This window comes from Branchiostoma lanceolatum, chromosome 3 (assembly GCF_035083965.1).
Source record: "Branchiostoma lanceolatum isolate klBraLanc5 chromosome 3, klBraLanc5.hap2, whole genome shotgun sequence".
Classification (NCBI taxonomy): Eukaryota; Metazoa; Chordata; class Leptocardii; order Amphioxiformes; family Branchiostomatidae; genus Branchiostoma; species Branchiostoma lanceolatum.
Window position 1 is genome coordinate 8,627,497 of NC_089724.1, and position 16,459 is coordinate 8,643,955.

Below are 16,459 nucleotides of genomic sequence, written 5' to 3' on the forward strand. Positions count from 1 at the left end.
TTCAGTTTAAACGTAGATTCAGGACCCGGTCAAAAACCTTATCTGAGCAAGTCAGTTATTATCTCCATGAAAAATGGAGATATTGTTTTTGGTGTGTCTGTGTGTGTGTGTGTTTGTGTTTCCGGACTACTGTAGTCAGCATAACTCAAGAACCCCTGGATGGATTACGATGATATTTGGTATCTGGGTGGGTGTTGTGAAGCCGAAGGTCAGGGTCGATTTTGGGCCCCCTGGTATGTGACCTTGGTACTGCAGCAGAACTTCAATTTTTGTATCTTTTGACTTGGACGTGCTGTGGTCTTGATTTTTGGGTGGCAGATAGCCTGTGATGTAATAAAGAAGTGGTGTAGGTTTGGGCCCCCTAGCAGCTTTCTCTGGAACTGCAAGGGCGTTTTCGTGAAAATCTTCTATGGAGAATAACTGAACAAAGGAACAACGGATTTCCATGATATTTAGTATGTACGTAGCTTAGATAGAGATATACACAATGAAGTACAAATTATGCTAATTGGGACTTAATTTGCATATCTAATGAGGAAAATCTTTATTTACAGTGTTTTCCATTATCAGACTCAAATACATGTAACATATGTAGTTTATGGAAAGTGGATCATCAACAGGTACCAATTATGCAAATAGATTCCAAATTTGCATAATTAATGCAAAACACCATGTCTCATCTAATTGGAAAATTATAGGACTGTCAATATGATACTTAGTATGCAGGTAGCTTAGACAGAGATATGCATAATGAAGTGCAAATTATGCTAATTGTTCCTTAATTTGCATAGCTAATGAGGATTATCTATATTTGCAGTGTTTTCCATTATCAGACTCAAATACATGTAACATATGTAGTTAATGAAAAGCGGAGCATCAACAGATACCAATTATGCAAATAAATTCCTAATTTGCATAATCAATGCAAAATACTATAATTCATCTAATTTCAAAATTATAGGACTGTCAACATTGCAACATGTAAGGTAGATAAAGGTGTTCATGACCAAGCATATAGTATGCAAATGTGTAAGTCATTTGCATGAATAGAATTGTTCATGGAGATTTGAGGTCGTGGAACTCTTGTTGTTTTTGTGCTGCCCGTGTATGTTTGCATTCTGTTATTCCGAGAGCCATGACCCATCAATGCTGCGATATGAATACCGTATGCATTAATCAAAACAAAATGTAAGTAGTAATTTTGTCTTTACTACTAAAATGATATGTTACACACACACTTCGAGTTTGCGGGGGCCTTTCTGACATGTAGTTTAATTGATGTCCGGTAGATTTGTGTCCAATCTGTCAACCGTTGCGTGCATGGACGAGTTAGACGTCTGCATCTATTGTTCAGAAAGAATGGCATCAATGCCAGGGCAAAGAAGTGATTCATTGAGACTTAATCAGTATCCAAGGCTTGCTTATATCAACCCAATGCTGTGTATTAGTAGCATGAGGCTGAAACACATGCAGGTTATTGTATGAAACGTCCTGTACGCTAGCATGTTTTATCATTGCTTGTGTAAAGTTGATGAAATATGTCAAATCTTCAAAACATTTTGTTGTTGTTAGGTATATAGCCTCCGGGAACCAGTGTGAGCGTCACTTAGCAACGCCAGTATCCTACGGCTTTATTCCCAAAGGGCTAATGATTGTCCTTGTAGTCTCATACCATAATCAGTTGGTTTGTTTTATTGTACAATCAGACCGTAAAGCACTATTGACTACAAACTATCCTGAGGGAAAGGAGAGGATTTTCAGCATTGTATCCCAACATGTGGCTGATCTTAACATCTCGTTAGACAACACATTGAAGGAGGTAAGAGCGTTGTTTCTTTGCGTTATATGTGATGTGTGTGTGATACTGAAACACTTGTCACTATTTTCCTAAATTGTTATGCAGTATGCAAATCAGGGGTCCTTGATTGTGTATTCCGGCCACTGTTAACGTTATTGTTCTTATGGCTAACCACGTATTTACCGATGCCCCCCTCCCCACCCTTCTATATACAAGTTCAGTCTAAACACGCCACAGCCACGGCCGGGTTACCGATCAGTTTGACATGATTTATTGCACACCACTTTTATTCCTCAAGCAACATATTCTACAACAGGAGACGACAGATTTGGCGAGTCGACTACATCTGTATGATGTCAATTGATGGAATAACTCATCACTTTTTATAAGTACCATAATAGCCTTGTAGTTATAAACTCGAGAGTTGCCCCCACCCCTGCGGCACCATCCCGCTCGTCCAGACATTTGCACTCAGCAGCGTACAGAGTCCCTACGGCCAGAACTGAGTACAGAAGACAGTCCTTCTTCCCCAGGACAACCAGAGAATGGAATAGCCTTCCAGCCTCCGTCGCCTTCAGTTCAACTCTCGACAGTTTCAAACAACAGGTTTAACAGGTTTAACTCCCCACCCCTCCCATTCCCAACCCCCGGTTTGTTACATCTCACATCCTCACTCCCAACTTGCAGTAGACTTCCAGTAAGTTGAAAGGCAGCAAAATCTTCACCACGTTGAAGGCGGCTGCCTAAACCGAAAGAAGAAGAAGAACTCCCTGCTTATGATTGTTATAATTAGTACCCCGCGTTTGATATAATTGCCAACAGAACGCGGATCCATTGAGGGACCAACGCCATCCTACGCTAGGTCCACATAGACGTGATGTTTTACAATTGCGTGTTCATTGTACTGCAAGACAATGCTGAAGGTCGTTACTATGATGAATGCTTCAGCTCATGCTAATACTTTACACTATCAGGGGTGCAATTCTCCTTTCAAATTGAAGTGAAATCGTACATGAAATACGAAGATAAGGAAATAGTTTCTATATATATATTCCACTACTGAATTAGCATCACAAACTAAAAGCTGTAGTCGTCGATGTCCAACATCTTCTTGGCCTTAATGGAGTCATAGATGAACTCTTCAAACACGATGGGGATCTGTGAAAATAGGGGATGAAGAAGTAAAAAAAAAACATTTTAAAAAGCGCAGAATCGGTCCACAAACAGCAGATGTCCATCTCTTCAATGATTCAAAGGCATCAGCCGCAAAAATTCAACAACAGTTCGTTGCATCAATGTTATGCACACCTTAGGTAGTGGATGTTTAAAGATATTGACTAGTGGGCACTTAATGTCAAAGCATTTACCTTGTGGGTGATGGCGTCCCTGACCTTCCCAGTCTTTTTCTTATACTCAGACTTGGTGCAGACGAGAACGGAGTTGTGTACAAAAGGAACTATCCGGCCAAGAGAATATGTCAGTAATAAAAAAAAAACTGTGTCACGTCTATCGCGTTTAACTGCATGGACTTGTACGATACATGTAAGAACTTTGCTAGAAACTATCATGTCTCAGACAGGCCATCTAAAACTCACATTCATTCATTCTTTCATTGCTTATCTTGTAAAAACTGGTAGAAGAAGCCAAAGCTACTCAGGTGGAATATTATATGCTGGCTGGGTGTTTCCCCAACAGTTCCTAAAATTTGCACAATAGCCACGTTTTTTTTTGTTTAAAGCATTCCAGGTCAACGACATATAGTTCATAATGTTTCCGTCACAGCACCAGCTATATAAACAATATAGGGGTACACCCACCGGGAGTTCCTCCATGTTTGATGACGAGTTCCTTGATGGTTTCCGTTGAGTTTTTGGCTATCTTCCCGGCAACGAGTTTCTCCGACAAAGTGAAATTTTGATTCTTAAACGGCCTGCATGGGATAGATAGATAGTTCATACAAAAAATCTGTATGTACCAATAAAGTATAAGTGATATGCTTTGAATAATGTAACTGAGAGCACATACCCTATTATGTAATAGGACATATAACGTAATGATACATAGAATTCTTTATCTATTTGATAAAAGGTGTCGGTATCTAACAAACATATTAATCAGTAGCCTACTTATTTAATATCTGGAATTGACGCTGTCTTTAGAGTCAATGGTTCTATGTTTAGGACTTTGACTCTTCAGCCTATTTACCTGGCTATGGGCACGACTTTGGCACTTTTAGCCTCTCTGTACAGCCTCTTCACTGTTTCTGGGGACTTCGGCTTGTTCTTGGGTTTCGGCTTTAAGGGTGGCGCAGGGGCAGGCGGCGGTGGTGGTGTTTCGCTGCGCTCTGGCTCAGGCTCAGGCTCAGGAATGTATTGACCCTTCTGCTTCGCGACTTCCTACAGACGCCCAAATATATGAAATATTAGTTTTAATATAGTCTGGGAACTTAAAAATGAAATATTCAACGGCAAAAAATATATATCAGCTAAAAATATATCATAAATATGAAAGTTAAAGTGTCTGTGTCTTGTCATATTATGTATATCATATGTACTCCGTCATGGAAATGCAGCGCACAGTTACATATAAAACATATAATCCTGTCATGTAACGGCACGTGTCTAAATCTGATATCTACCAAAACACCCAAAACAGTCCTCTGACATGTAATGAGCATTGAACTGTTTGATTCTCTTGAATCTTGTAAAAGTTTGTAACATAAAGTTTGACACTTACCACTGTGACTTCGTGGATTTTCGTGGCTAGTTTCGGTGGAACGAAAGGCTGTCTGTTCTTGCCGAACACTTTCCCTGCTGTGGGCGTCTCATTGGCTAGAGACGAGACCATCGCTTTCATTCGCGCCCAGTGACTAGGGTCAAAGTTCTCCGGGGCCAGAAGTGTTACACAGTAGTCAAGGTTTTCTTTCATCGACGTAGTGAAATCAGTCACCTTGAGGCAGGCTTCTGGACTCACCAGCGTCTTCACCTCGTCCTGTGTTTTTGTGATGATGTTGATACCTTCCTTAAGATGGCGTGTTGCATGTGGTACCCACGATTTGTCTTCCCCCTTTTTGATCCAGGTGGCAGCTTTGTTGATCGAGTTCGCTGTCAGGACGCGACTGTCTTCTTGCAATGTTGTGACGATGGCGATTTCCGCCCGTTGGACCTTGTTTAACTCCTGCTGGTATGGGAGATCTGACGTGTGCGCGATGATATAGCTGCACGCTTCTGGAATGTCTATGTCATCTTTGGTAACCGAGGTCACGTCTGGGATGTCTTCGCCATCTTTGCTTATTACCAAGGACCCTTCTGGGATGTCTTCGCCATCTTTGCTTACCGAAGTCGTTTCTGAGATGTCTTTGCCATCTTTGCTTACCGAAGTCGTTACTGGGATGACTTTGCCATCTTTGCTTACCGAGGTCGCTTCTGGGATGTCTTCGCCATCTTTGCTTACCGAAGTCGTTTCTGGGATGTCCTTGCCATCTTTGCTTACCGAAGTCGTTTCTGGGATGTCTTTGCCATCTTTGCTTACCGAAGTCGCTTCTGGGATGTCTTCGCCATCTTTGCTTACCGAAGTCGTTTCTGGGATGTCCTTGCCATCTTTGCTTACCGAAGTCGTTTCTGGGATGTCTTTGCCATCTTTGCTTACAGTGGTCGCTTCTGGGATGTCTGTTCCATCTTTGCTTACCGAGGTCGCTTCTGGGATGTCTTTGCCATTTTTGCTTACCGAGGTCGCTTCTGGGATGTCTCTGCCATCTTTGCCTACCGAGGTCACTTCTTGGATGTCTTTGCCAACTTTGCTTACCGAAGACCCTTCTGGGATGCCTGTTTCATCTTTGCTTACCAAGGTCTCTTCTTGGATGTCTTTGCCACCTTTGCTTACCGAGGGATCTTTGTGCGTGCTGGCCGTTATCATCGACAATGTGTGTCCTTTTTTCAGACTAGACCTTTGTCCATAGCTGTTCTTGCTTCGCTTGATGTCTCGGTCCCTTGCTTCTTCCCTGATCAGGTCTCCCACCGTATCGTGGTAGAACGGTATTGTGGCGTGTAGCTCTCGTTCAACGTGATCAGTCCCCACGTATGTGACGATGGCTTGCACGACGTCCTTTCCTGACAGACTTGTTTCCCAGTCACCCGGCAGATTCAGGACACACTGGATGTGCTTCTTCATGTCCTCGGAAATGTCGTGCACGAAGTACTTAGATTCTGTTCCCGCCCCCCGCAGTTGAGATGTTTCAGCTGTCATCAGAGGGCTGACCATGGATTTGAACTCAAACGTGAGTCCGTTGAGCGCATGTAGGGTTACACGGACGTTGGAAACAAGGCATGTCTCCCGAAGGAAGATGGGAATCATCATGTCGGCCTCGAAATTGCTGTCGTCGCTGAGCCAGAAAAACGCGTCACTCCCGAGTTTCTGGCTGACTTCGTACAGAAGATGTGGCCTGTATTGCCCTATTGTGAATGTTGAGATAGGTAGGCATGCCTCTCCACAAACGGACGCTTTCTTCTCGTTGAATGCTTGTATCAATCCGTTGGTATTTGTAATGCCCTGGTTTGCTTGACCATCCGTGAAGAGAATGATGCCGTTGTGGAAGGACCCCCTGAGGTAAAATTGCAAATGAATATCGGAACAATCTTTTATGATCTTCAATCACTAAATGCTACCACTGTCCTGTTGCAATTTGTACTCTGAACAGGTATGTGAATGCCCAAGTTGTGCACTCGCGTTCATAACCCTTTCCACACAAGAAGGTATGCACATTTTGTTATTGCCTATTTAGCATACGTTATACATCACAAGGGAAATAGATTTTATAACATCTTGAGCGTACCCTGACTGAAACATGTCTAATGCTGCGAGGAGGCCATCACTGAGGTTCGTTTGTCCACGGGTGTCCAGGGTCTTGATCGCTTCCAAAGCTTGAACCTATAGAATGTCATAGAACCAAAATGATCGCTGATGTCAGAACAAAACAAACTGAAAACTATATCATGATTATACAAAAATGAAAGCTCTTAGATTTACCCTCCCGTCCTTGTCTAACTGAGTCATCGGTAGTTTAACTTGAACGTCAGTAGCAAATGTGACGATTGCCATCTGGTCATCCTCCTTTAGGTTTTGAACCATCAGCTCAGCAAAAAGCTTCATTCTTTGGATCAAACTCATGTCATCATCACCAACACTGTGAAAACAAATTGTGCACAGTCTTGTATTGAAAATCACATCAGCATATGAATTGCGAAATATGTAATACTAATAGTGTTCGGAAATAAAAAAAACGAAGTTCTTCATTCACAACCAGAAAATTAAAACAACCGACGTTTTGGTGACGGCCTGTTACCTTTCTCATGACAATAGTGACTGGAGCTAGGAGTCACTGCAGCTAGGTTAAGAAACAATAACATCGCAGTGCTGTCATATATGAATGTTATAATACTTCAAGAACAATTTATGTTTTCTTGATCTGTACTACCAAGCGTTATCTAGAATACTATCTGGAACCACTGAAAAAACAACAGAGGGACAATATCTTACTTATCGTCCATACTGAAACTCTCGTCAATGACGGCAACGAAACGTAAAGGTGTTCTGCTCATGGATACCGCATCGAATATTTTGTCTCTTGAAATCAACTCCCAAACGACATTCATTCGTGGCGGTTGCTGCAAGGCGAAAGGAAAGAAGACCTTGTCTTTAATAAAAACAAACTACTTATTTATCGAATGAGCTACATATGTATCAAGAAAATAAACAGTAATTTACAAATAATTTAAGTGTCAAGAACATAGCTGTTGAGGCATGTAATTTGACAATTTAATAATCCGATAGCCCACGTAATCTGTTATAACAATTTTAGGCCGAAAAACAAAGGAAATTTGTACCAGTTTTTTGTCCACAGTGTAAAAGTAGACCAAGTCCAGCTGGCTCCGATCCTCCTGATGCCCAGCTTCTGCCATGGTTGTGCTCCGTTAGTGTTAAGTTTTAGTCAGCTACTTGAGACGCAATTGCAGAACATAAGAAAGAAATGAATTGTACATTAAGCCTCTCTCAGTGCTGAACTTCGTTTGTCTGTCTGTTTGTTTGTTTGTTTGTTTGTTTAACTTACTTTAAATGTATGTGAAATGTACACATCAAGATTCCGAGTAACATCTACCCTGGGTACCATTCTTCGTAGTAGCCGCTGGCTCAACTTGATGATCTTTTCCAGTGGTTGGCAAGCGAAAATATTGAGCCAGCGGTTACTACGGAGGATGATACCTAGGCTAGGTAAAACCATTTTAATGCATGCATTTCTGCGTCACGTCCGAATCGACGATCTGCGCCATACGTGTTCTCTCAACATCCTATGTTTTTTTTTAGCATTAACCTGTTGCCCCCTCTTCGATAAGCACCTGTCAAGAGTTAAAGTTTGTTCTTTGACCTCCGGATAAATCATTCATCAACCTGAGTTAATTAATCTTCACTATATGCACTTCGCGTTAACGTTACTACTGGTTGAAAAGGGCATTGAGTGGAATGAAGGTGGTTCGGGATTCAAACTCTAGAAAAAGTCTATGCGCCATGAGAATATATAATAGGATCAATGCAAACTTCGAACTCTGGTTATATGTTTATGTTCACACAACACTTCGTAACTTTGCGCCTTCGCCATTAGATAGAAATCTAAACTTCTCACTGGCATCTACATTTCCTGCCGTCATTTTTTAGGGTCACTACTACAGTCTGAAAGCAATCTACAATTTACTATGACATATGAAATAGTTTTTCACCTTAAATCCCTTTTCGCTGCTTCAAAAATGAAAGTGGTTGGCCTCCCGGATATTCAACACGGCGACAAAGTGTAGAATCAACTTTCAACCACACATTATTCAATAGTTACTATAAGTATGCGAACATAAAAGCATTGTTTACCTGTATTATTCTGATGACAGAGTCCACTGCTTAACTCAGTCTTGACTTTCTGTAATAAGAATACTTCAGCCCAAGACTAGAGGAACAGGCCAAATCTATGGAAGGGGGGGGGGGGTAGCGTTCCTACTCAATATATATGTGAAACATATGGCATACCTCTTCTCCTATAATTCATTATCAAACAGTTTGTAATTTACCCTTACTTGTACTTACTTGCCCTTACTCTATCGAAAGCTTTTTATTTGCAAATTTCTAAAGACAAGTTTTGATAACACATTTTGAATTGGTTTCTCCCTTCTTCTGACCACGTAGTCACATTTTGTCACTATGACTACAAATGGGAGGTACAAACACGTAGCCTGTGGTTCAGTTGGCCCTGCCGTATGAAGTGTTTGTTTAAGTTCTTTTGTCCCTTAGATTGACTTTAGACTCAGTAGGCTTCTGGAGGGACGAAAACAACTCAGTTCCAAGAAAGTTTGGTTTCGCTCCTAGACAGACGTGTTTTCGTCGTTCCATCGTCGCTAGGAAACTAAAACTTGATAACATCTTCTGCATGTAAAAACTTTTGATAACCCACCATCAGTTATCTCAAGCTAAGACGACATTTCAAAGAAAAAACTGTTATTCTACTGGTTTTAAGAGTTTGCATTGTGTAATTGTAAGATAGTCTTGGTACAGGAGTTCACTTCCCGTGTTTGCGTCGAGTAATATAGATTATAGATGCGACCGATGATATAACCTATATTCTTATCCCGTCTGTATGTGAAGTTACTAACTTCTTGACTACCGTAAGAAGGAAAAAAACGTACAAAATTAAGGCTGTTGTAAAACTTGTATTTACTGCACTTCAGACAAATTATTATTGTTAATTACAACATTATATACATAATCACGTTGATTGCTACAATTCGTCTCCAATACGTTCTGAGCTGATGCTGCAATCACATGTCATTATTGCAACAAACCTCCATCTTTTTGAAATACATTCAACCCTGAGTGATTCTGCATTCGATGCTATGTTCTAATTTGAAGATAGAATTATACGTGTATACAGTTAACACCTCTCATAGAGGCAATCTAAGACCGTTGCTTGTGTGTTCATCTTAGCAAGGCAGTGCATGATCACCAGAATCTGTAATCTTCAATGTCTAACATCTTTTTCGCCTTGATGGAGTCGTAGATGAACTCTTCGAAAACAATCGGCGTCTGAAAGACATGTAACAACACATTGATCACAAAGTAGCTACATGGTGTATCAATTTCCAAAATTTGATATAATCAAGGTGGAAAATCTTCAACAATCTTCAACTATCAAATTTAGCTATATATTGTTAAGTACACTGTATAAGATTAATGTAGGAATTGTGGTCTCATGTTGTGAAGTACTGATAGATTGTAATGATTATCATATTGTTCTGTTAGCCAAATTAATAGTTCTGTGTTACTCAATGACGTTATGCTATATATGTCTTCATGAAGTAGATACATATAACGCAGCGGGTGCATTAGGTTTACAGTTCAGTCAATATAAGCAAAGCATCATACAACCTTGTTTGCTTTGGCGTCTCTGACTTTGGCCGTCTTCTTCTCAAACTCTTCCTTCGTGCATACAAGGATGGAGTTTTGGATGAAGGGAACTGAAAATAGGTGAAAACAAAACAACAATCACTGTTTAATACTTGGTACCTAGCTCATATTGAATGCAATGGGTAGCAAAATCTAATTAGCTAGCTTACAAATAGAAATCAACACCCATAACTTTGTCAGAAGAACTAATTCAATGAAAATCAAATCAATATGATGATGTCTTACCCGGGGTTCCCCCATGCTTTATGATGAGGTCCTTGACAGGCTCTAATGATTTCTTTCCAGTTCGTCCGGCAACCAGTCTTTCCGACAGCGTGAAATATGTATTCTTGAATGTTCTGTCGTTAAAAACAATTGTCTATAAGTTAGCATAAAGTGCATCATTCAGACAGTGTGAAGTATGTGTTATTGAATGTCCTGTCGGTGAAAAAACAATTACTTATAAATAAGCATAAAACGCAATTGATGATTTGACACCTGAGCCAGTTTAATGTATAATAGAGTCGTCATGCATGATGTCGTCAACTTCATTCAAGGGGGGTTAGGTGAGATATGAACTTTTCAGGAACTTCTATGAAATTTTACGATGATACTTTACAATTAAATAATGTCTATACCTTGTGGTGACTGCCTTCGTTCCCCCCTTTGCCTCCTTGAAAAGTTTCTTGACGGTCTCCGGTGACTTTGGCTTGTTGGCTGTCTTTGGCCTCACTGGTTGTGCTGTCTTCTTTGTGACTGGAGCGACCTACATTTGCCATTGAGGAATTATTTGTATTTATGCCAACATACAGTGGAGTACAGAATAGCTTCTAAGAAAAAAATGCTTATTTGACCAGTGTGATAATAATCAATCAGTATCAATCTACCAAGCTTTCTCAACAGTAATAAAAAAAGAGTACTCACCGCATGCGATTTGGGCCTCACCGGTTCCTCTTTTTTCTTCTTTGCTGCTTGCTTGGCCTTGGTATCTTGAACGATCTAAGTTTATACCAATTCAAAAAAGCATTTAGCCGCATTGATGCTGGGGTCAATAACAATCGTTTACGGATGTTTTACCTTTCAGACAAAGGCCATCAAAAAGCCATTTATCTAAACATGTGTGTCTTTGTGTAGTTCATCTTCAAAGTTATTCCATTGAAAAGTTAAAGAAGCATAGCAGCTGTACTGATTAAAGAATAAAATTGCAAACATGAACATAAAATAGTGACTGTAGAAATACGCACCTTCTTGTATTTCTGCATCTCAGTTTTCATCGCTGGCGGGGCGAATGGTCTGTCTTCTCCGTGGAAGATCTTACCGCTGGTAGGGCTCTCATTTGCGATGGACGAGGCCATGGCCTTCATCTTCTGCCACATGACTGGGTTTGGATTATCCACTAGCTCGAAACACACATCCAGGTGGCCAATCATGGAATCTGCATACTGTGTCAGCACTACCACCGCCTCTTCAGAAAGAATGGTGTTGACGTGCGTCTTTGTCTGGTTGATGCTGTTTTTGGTCTCGTTGATGGTTGTTTTGGATTCTTCGAACTCGTTGGCTTCGATGAAGTCGGCTGATATGTTGATGGCGCCCACCGTCATGGTTCTGCACTCCTCCTGTGCAATCTTCGCGATGGTCCGCTCGGCTCTGGTCACCTCGTCCAACTCGGAGGCAACGCTCGGAGACATGTAGGCGATCGTCTGGAGTTCCATCTCAGTGGGAATGTACTCATCTGGTGCCTGAAGACTACTGGTGACAGCCAGCTCGTCTTCGTTACACGTTGTGTTAGCTTTCATCGACATGTTCTCCAGATCCCGTTCTGCTTGGGCACTGGACCTCAGTTTTGGATTTTCGGCGTCCGACATTTCCCTTCCTACCCCTTCCGTCTGTTCACTACCCTTTCTTCCCTCTTCACCATTGACGTCTTTGACCTCTTGTGTAGATCCAGATGTTTTGATGCTCTCTTCCTCTTCTGTAATCGCCTGCTGTGATGCATCTCCTTTCTGTGATTGGCCATTTTCTATCGTGGTTGTTGTTTTCTTGGTTTGGTCTTCAATTCTCTTATCTTCATCACTGTTCTTTCCATCTCTTGCCTCATCATCTGCAATTCCTTCGTTTCTCTTGTCAAGGCTCGTCGCTTCCCCTGTCACCTGGGACGTGTTACTACCATCAACGGCACGACCTTCTTCTGAGCTGGATTCCTTTTTCACAATGACCTGGTCGTTCTTTTCCCTTTTGTCGCCAGCAGTCGGTTTCTCCCTTGTTCCTTCAGACCTCTTTTCCTTTCGGCATTTGTCCTTCTTTAGGTCTGCGAGTGTGATGAGTTTGAGTGGAATGACAGCATTGATTTCTCTCTCAATGTTGTTAAAGTCGCGGTAAGTGATGTGTACTTCCATGATGCCCTCGTCTCCCAATGCGTCTTCGTAGTCGTCCGGTATGTTCAGGTAACACGGGATGTGTTTGAACATGTCGGCAGAGATGTCGTGAAAGTAGTACGCGATGGACACGTAGTCTGAAGTGCCGTCAGGAGGATCCACCATCCTGCTACTCTTCATCTGATCTATGTCAAAGGTCACGCCGTTGATGGCCCGAAGATTGACGAGGATGTCCGTAACGAGCGAAGTTTCCCGAAGGTAGACCGGGATCATCATGTCGGCCTCGAAGTTGTCAAAGTCGTTGATCCAGAAGAACGAGTCGCTGCCGAGCCGTTGGCTGATTTCGTAGAGGAGGTCGGGACGGTAGCCGCCAATGGTAAAAGTGGAGATGGGAAGACTCACACTCGATGAGAAAGACGCTTCTTTTGCAGCGTTGAAAGCAGCAACGATTCCATCCGCGTCACAGATACCTTCATTTGCTACCCCGTCCGTAAATACGATGATTCCATTGCGGAAATGTGACCTTGAAAAAAGAATGCCTTATCATAAACATGAACAGCCTCTAAAAGACTCTAAGTTAGACTATATCTTACGTTATTTGAGTTTTCATATCCATATTTTGGCATTTTACGGCTGTTTTGATAAAGGTGGTACTAAATTTAAAAATATTTTACTCACTCTTGGTCTGAATCCTTGAAGAGCTCCACACCACTAATGATGCCGTCACTGAGGTTAGTTCGCGACCAAGCACGGATGTTCTCGATTCTTTTGGCAGCATTGGCCTGTATAAGATAATCATTAACATTAATCTGAGGTTGGAAATGAAGTCAATATTGATATGAAATAGTGATTTCCTGGCTTATAAAGGCGTTGGGTTTGTTTTGTTTTAGTTTACAATGTATTGATCAGTCTTAAGAGACATATAGTGTCCAAACACGCCCTGTTTACAAATTGCATTGAAATGACATAATATACTTACTGAGTTTCTGTCAGATGTTTTTTCTGAAGTTGTTATTCAACGTGTGCACAAACATGTATCATATTCTATATAATATGCTCCTTATATCGATCGAATATTCACAAATATTATACCTTCCCATCCTTGTCCATTTTGGTGATTGGCAGAATGATGCGGATTTCGCTATCGAAACCCACAATGCCAAGCAAGTCATCTTCTTGGAAACTCTTCACCAGAAGTTCTGCAAAAACCTTCATCTTGTCGATTAGTGACTCATCGTTAATCCTGCAAATATAGATATCATTTAGCATAAATTATCATAAAAAAATTCTTAAAGCGCATTATATTTCTGAAAGCTAGTTTTCACGAGACGTTCAAGGAGAGAAACATGGCAGCTTACGTGCTTTCCATACTGCCGCTCTCATCAATGACCGCAACGAAACGGAAAGGTAGCCTCTTTTTGGTTTCTTTGTCCGTCTCTAACTGCTGTGCTTTCAGCTCCAGTAAAGTCTTCACCTGAAGTGGAGACTATGACAAAGAATTATAATTATATGCATGTAAAAGATATGTGCTATACAGCAAATAAACGACACAATGCTGTCACGCTTAGCTTCCCACAACTACTAAACCCGTATACTAACCACAGCTTACAGCCCATAGCTACTACTGACCGATATACCATCCAGCTTACCCCGTATTGTCCTTTCTGTGTCACTAAAAGAATGACTAAATAATGAATGAAGACCTTTATTGTACATTCGTTCCCCGAGGGGCTAGATATCGCTCGTCTAACGTAAACCTTAACTAAGATGTTAAATCTAACTAAAAGAATACAATGATTGCTACTTGGCAAATTGCACAAACAAGAATACAAGAGAATGTGTTCTTTACCTTGTCTTTCGCCAGCACACAGTAGTAAGACAGTTGCAGTGGCTCTGTCGTGTCGTCTCTCTCATCAGTGCAGTCTGCCATCTTTGGATTTCAAGGGTTTACACCTACAGTGTGATATCCATAGTTGTTACTTTTGTGTGCTGTTTCAAACAATTCGGATATGACTCAGACACGGCTTAGCTGAGCAGGATTCGTTTCTAATCGCCCCCCTCCCAGATGCATTACAGAGAGGATTGTGTATGTTTCACAAATCACCATTCAAAACAAAGACCCATCCATTTTTAAACCACCACCAGTTCACAAATTGAATCGCACTTTGATTGAGCTGACAGCATATGATCGATCTAGAATACAGGAAAGGTTAACTTTTGAGAACGGAGAATTGGCCTTATAACAATAGGCCTACGGAATGGTATTCTAATCACACGGGATAATTGACAGTTGGTAACAAAATATTGAGACCGCTAATCAAATTCAGACGCAGATTAAACACACTTCAACCCACGCAAGGTTTGGCCTTCACACTCAACGTTTACATGTTATCAGTGAGGGTCATATACGTGCGGTTACAAAAGATAAAACAGCACACGAACCTGCTATTTAAAATATAGAACAATCAATGACTGCCCGCCCCCATTTGTAGTAAACAATGAAAAGCGTGCCGTAGTCTCAGTAGAATACAATATAAAATTGTAATAACATTGTGCTTGAACGGCCGTGAAGTATACGTAAAAAAACTAAGCTGTCTGCCTGCACCTAAAAGCCTTTCCGTGGCATACTACGTTCGAAGTAATTCTAGAAGGGACCCTATGCTCCTTCATTATGACGGTAGGCATAGAAATGTACTCACTTGCCCCCCCCCCCCCTCCATCTACACAGACCAATATTTACCTCACAAGTGACAATTGAAAAGCCACTGACCCACAATCTACAATTAGAGGCTGTTAAAGTATGTTAAAGACTTCCGAATAGACTTTATAAGTAATAAAAAAACACACCAGCCTCAATACAGTATACATATGGTAGGTCTGTGCTCTATTTCAGTATAGCGGCTAGTTTTCCGAAACAAATTTTTGAAACCTAAGTCGACCTACAGCTAAAGAGTCTCTAGATCTGAACCCATCATTGCAATATACGTATATATACTCCATTACTTACCTATAGATTATCCAATCCAGGAGCCTTCAGAGTTAAACATACACTTCATCGCAGAGGGCGGTCTTTAGATGAAATGTTACTCAGCCAACAGAGCCCGTCTTTTCATTGCTATGGGCACACGAGATCGTGTAAATATGCCGTACCTTACAAGTGCAGTATAATGCACCTATTCATACGACCCCTGTATCGACGCTTGTTACGTAAGCAAACCTACCTGAAAGGCGCCGCGCAACTATGGAACGTTAAAGAAACCAAGGTGCGATTTCCGAGAAAGGGTTTGGCGCAGTACAAATTACATGGACCTGTTATTTCTAGCTACAAAATGTTGTTGTTGTTGCATGGGTTTAACCTTTAACGAACTCAAGACATTCTTTGTAATTACATTAGTAGCCTGTCAAACCACAAATCATAAAAACACACTGGCAAAACTAATTAAGTTTGATAGACCATGTGCCGATTTTCAATACGAATTCGACCTTGAAGCTTCTGAACTTAAGTCTACACGTAGCCACGGGTTGAGACGTTGTCTACTTCTATCGGTATTTTGGCACGGTTAAGAATATACCGAATGTCTGAAATAGAGAAGGGACACTTGTGCGATAGACCAAGTAAATCCGTTTCTTAAGTAGCTCCTATTATCATAAGAAACGTTTCGTACAAAACTGGTGTTAAGTTTATTGGCCATGGTGGTTCACAGGTTACACTACATAGCGTTAGATATGCAGCAGCTAAGAAACATGGGGCATTGACTTCGGGTGTTGTCGTCTGAAGCTCTGTGTAATAAGTAACCAGAGCGTCTTT

The 16,459-nt window shown here is 41.2% G+C and overlaps 2 protein-coding genes across 2 annotated transcripts; both read right to left on the reverse strand.

Annotated features, from left to right (window-relative positions):
- Nucleotides 1-2,046: 2,046 nt before the first annotated feature.
- Nucleotides 2,047-8,785, reverse strand: LOC136430036 (titin homolog). The gene is made up of 10 exons (XM_066420263.1): nucleotides 8,711-8,785; nucleotides 7,681-7,788; nucleotides 7,334-7,461; nucleotides 6,824-6,980; nucleotides 6,630-6,724; nucleotides 4,535-6,398; nucleotides 4,004-4,194; nucleotides 3,616-3,728; nucleotides 3,166-3,254; nucleotides 2,047-2,956 (listed from the first exon to the last, which is right to left on the reverse strand). The coding sequence occupies exons 2-10, from the start codon at nucleotides 7,753-7,755 to the stop codon at nucleotides 2,876-2,878; spliced, it is 2,793 nt and encodes a 930-aa protein (XP_066276360.1). The 5' UTR covers nucleotides 7,756-7,788; nucleotides 8,711-8,785; the 3' UTR covers nucleotides 2,047-2,875.
- Nucleotides 8,786-9,523: 738 nt separating this feature from the next.
- LOC136430037 (uncharacterized) lies at nucleotides 9,524-15,866 on the reverse strand. Its single transcript, XM_066420264.1, has 11 exons — nucleotides 15,659-15,866; nucleotides 14,501-14,604; nucleotides 14,010-14,137; nucleotides 13,744-13,894; nucleotides 13,330-13,433; nucleotides 11,521-13,174; nucleotides 11,201-11,275; nucleotides 10,915-11,042; nucleotides 10,523-10,635; nucleotides 10,259-10,347; nucleotides 9,524-9,916 (listed from the first exon to the last, which is right to left on the reverse strand). The coding sequence occupies exons 2-11, from the start codon at nucleotides 14,579-14,581 to the stop codon at nucleotides 9,833-9,835; spliced, it is 2,607 nt and encodes an 868-aa protein (XP_066276361.1). The 5' UTR covers nucleotides 14,582-14,604; nucleotides 15,659-15,866; the 3' UTR covers nucleotides 9,524-9,832.
- Nucleotides 15,867-16,459: the final 593 nt, after the last annotated feature.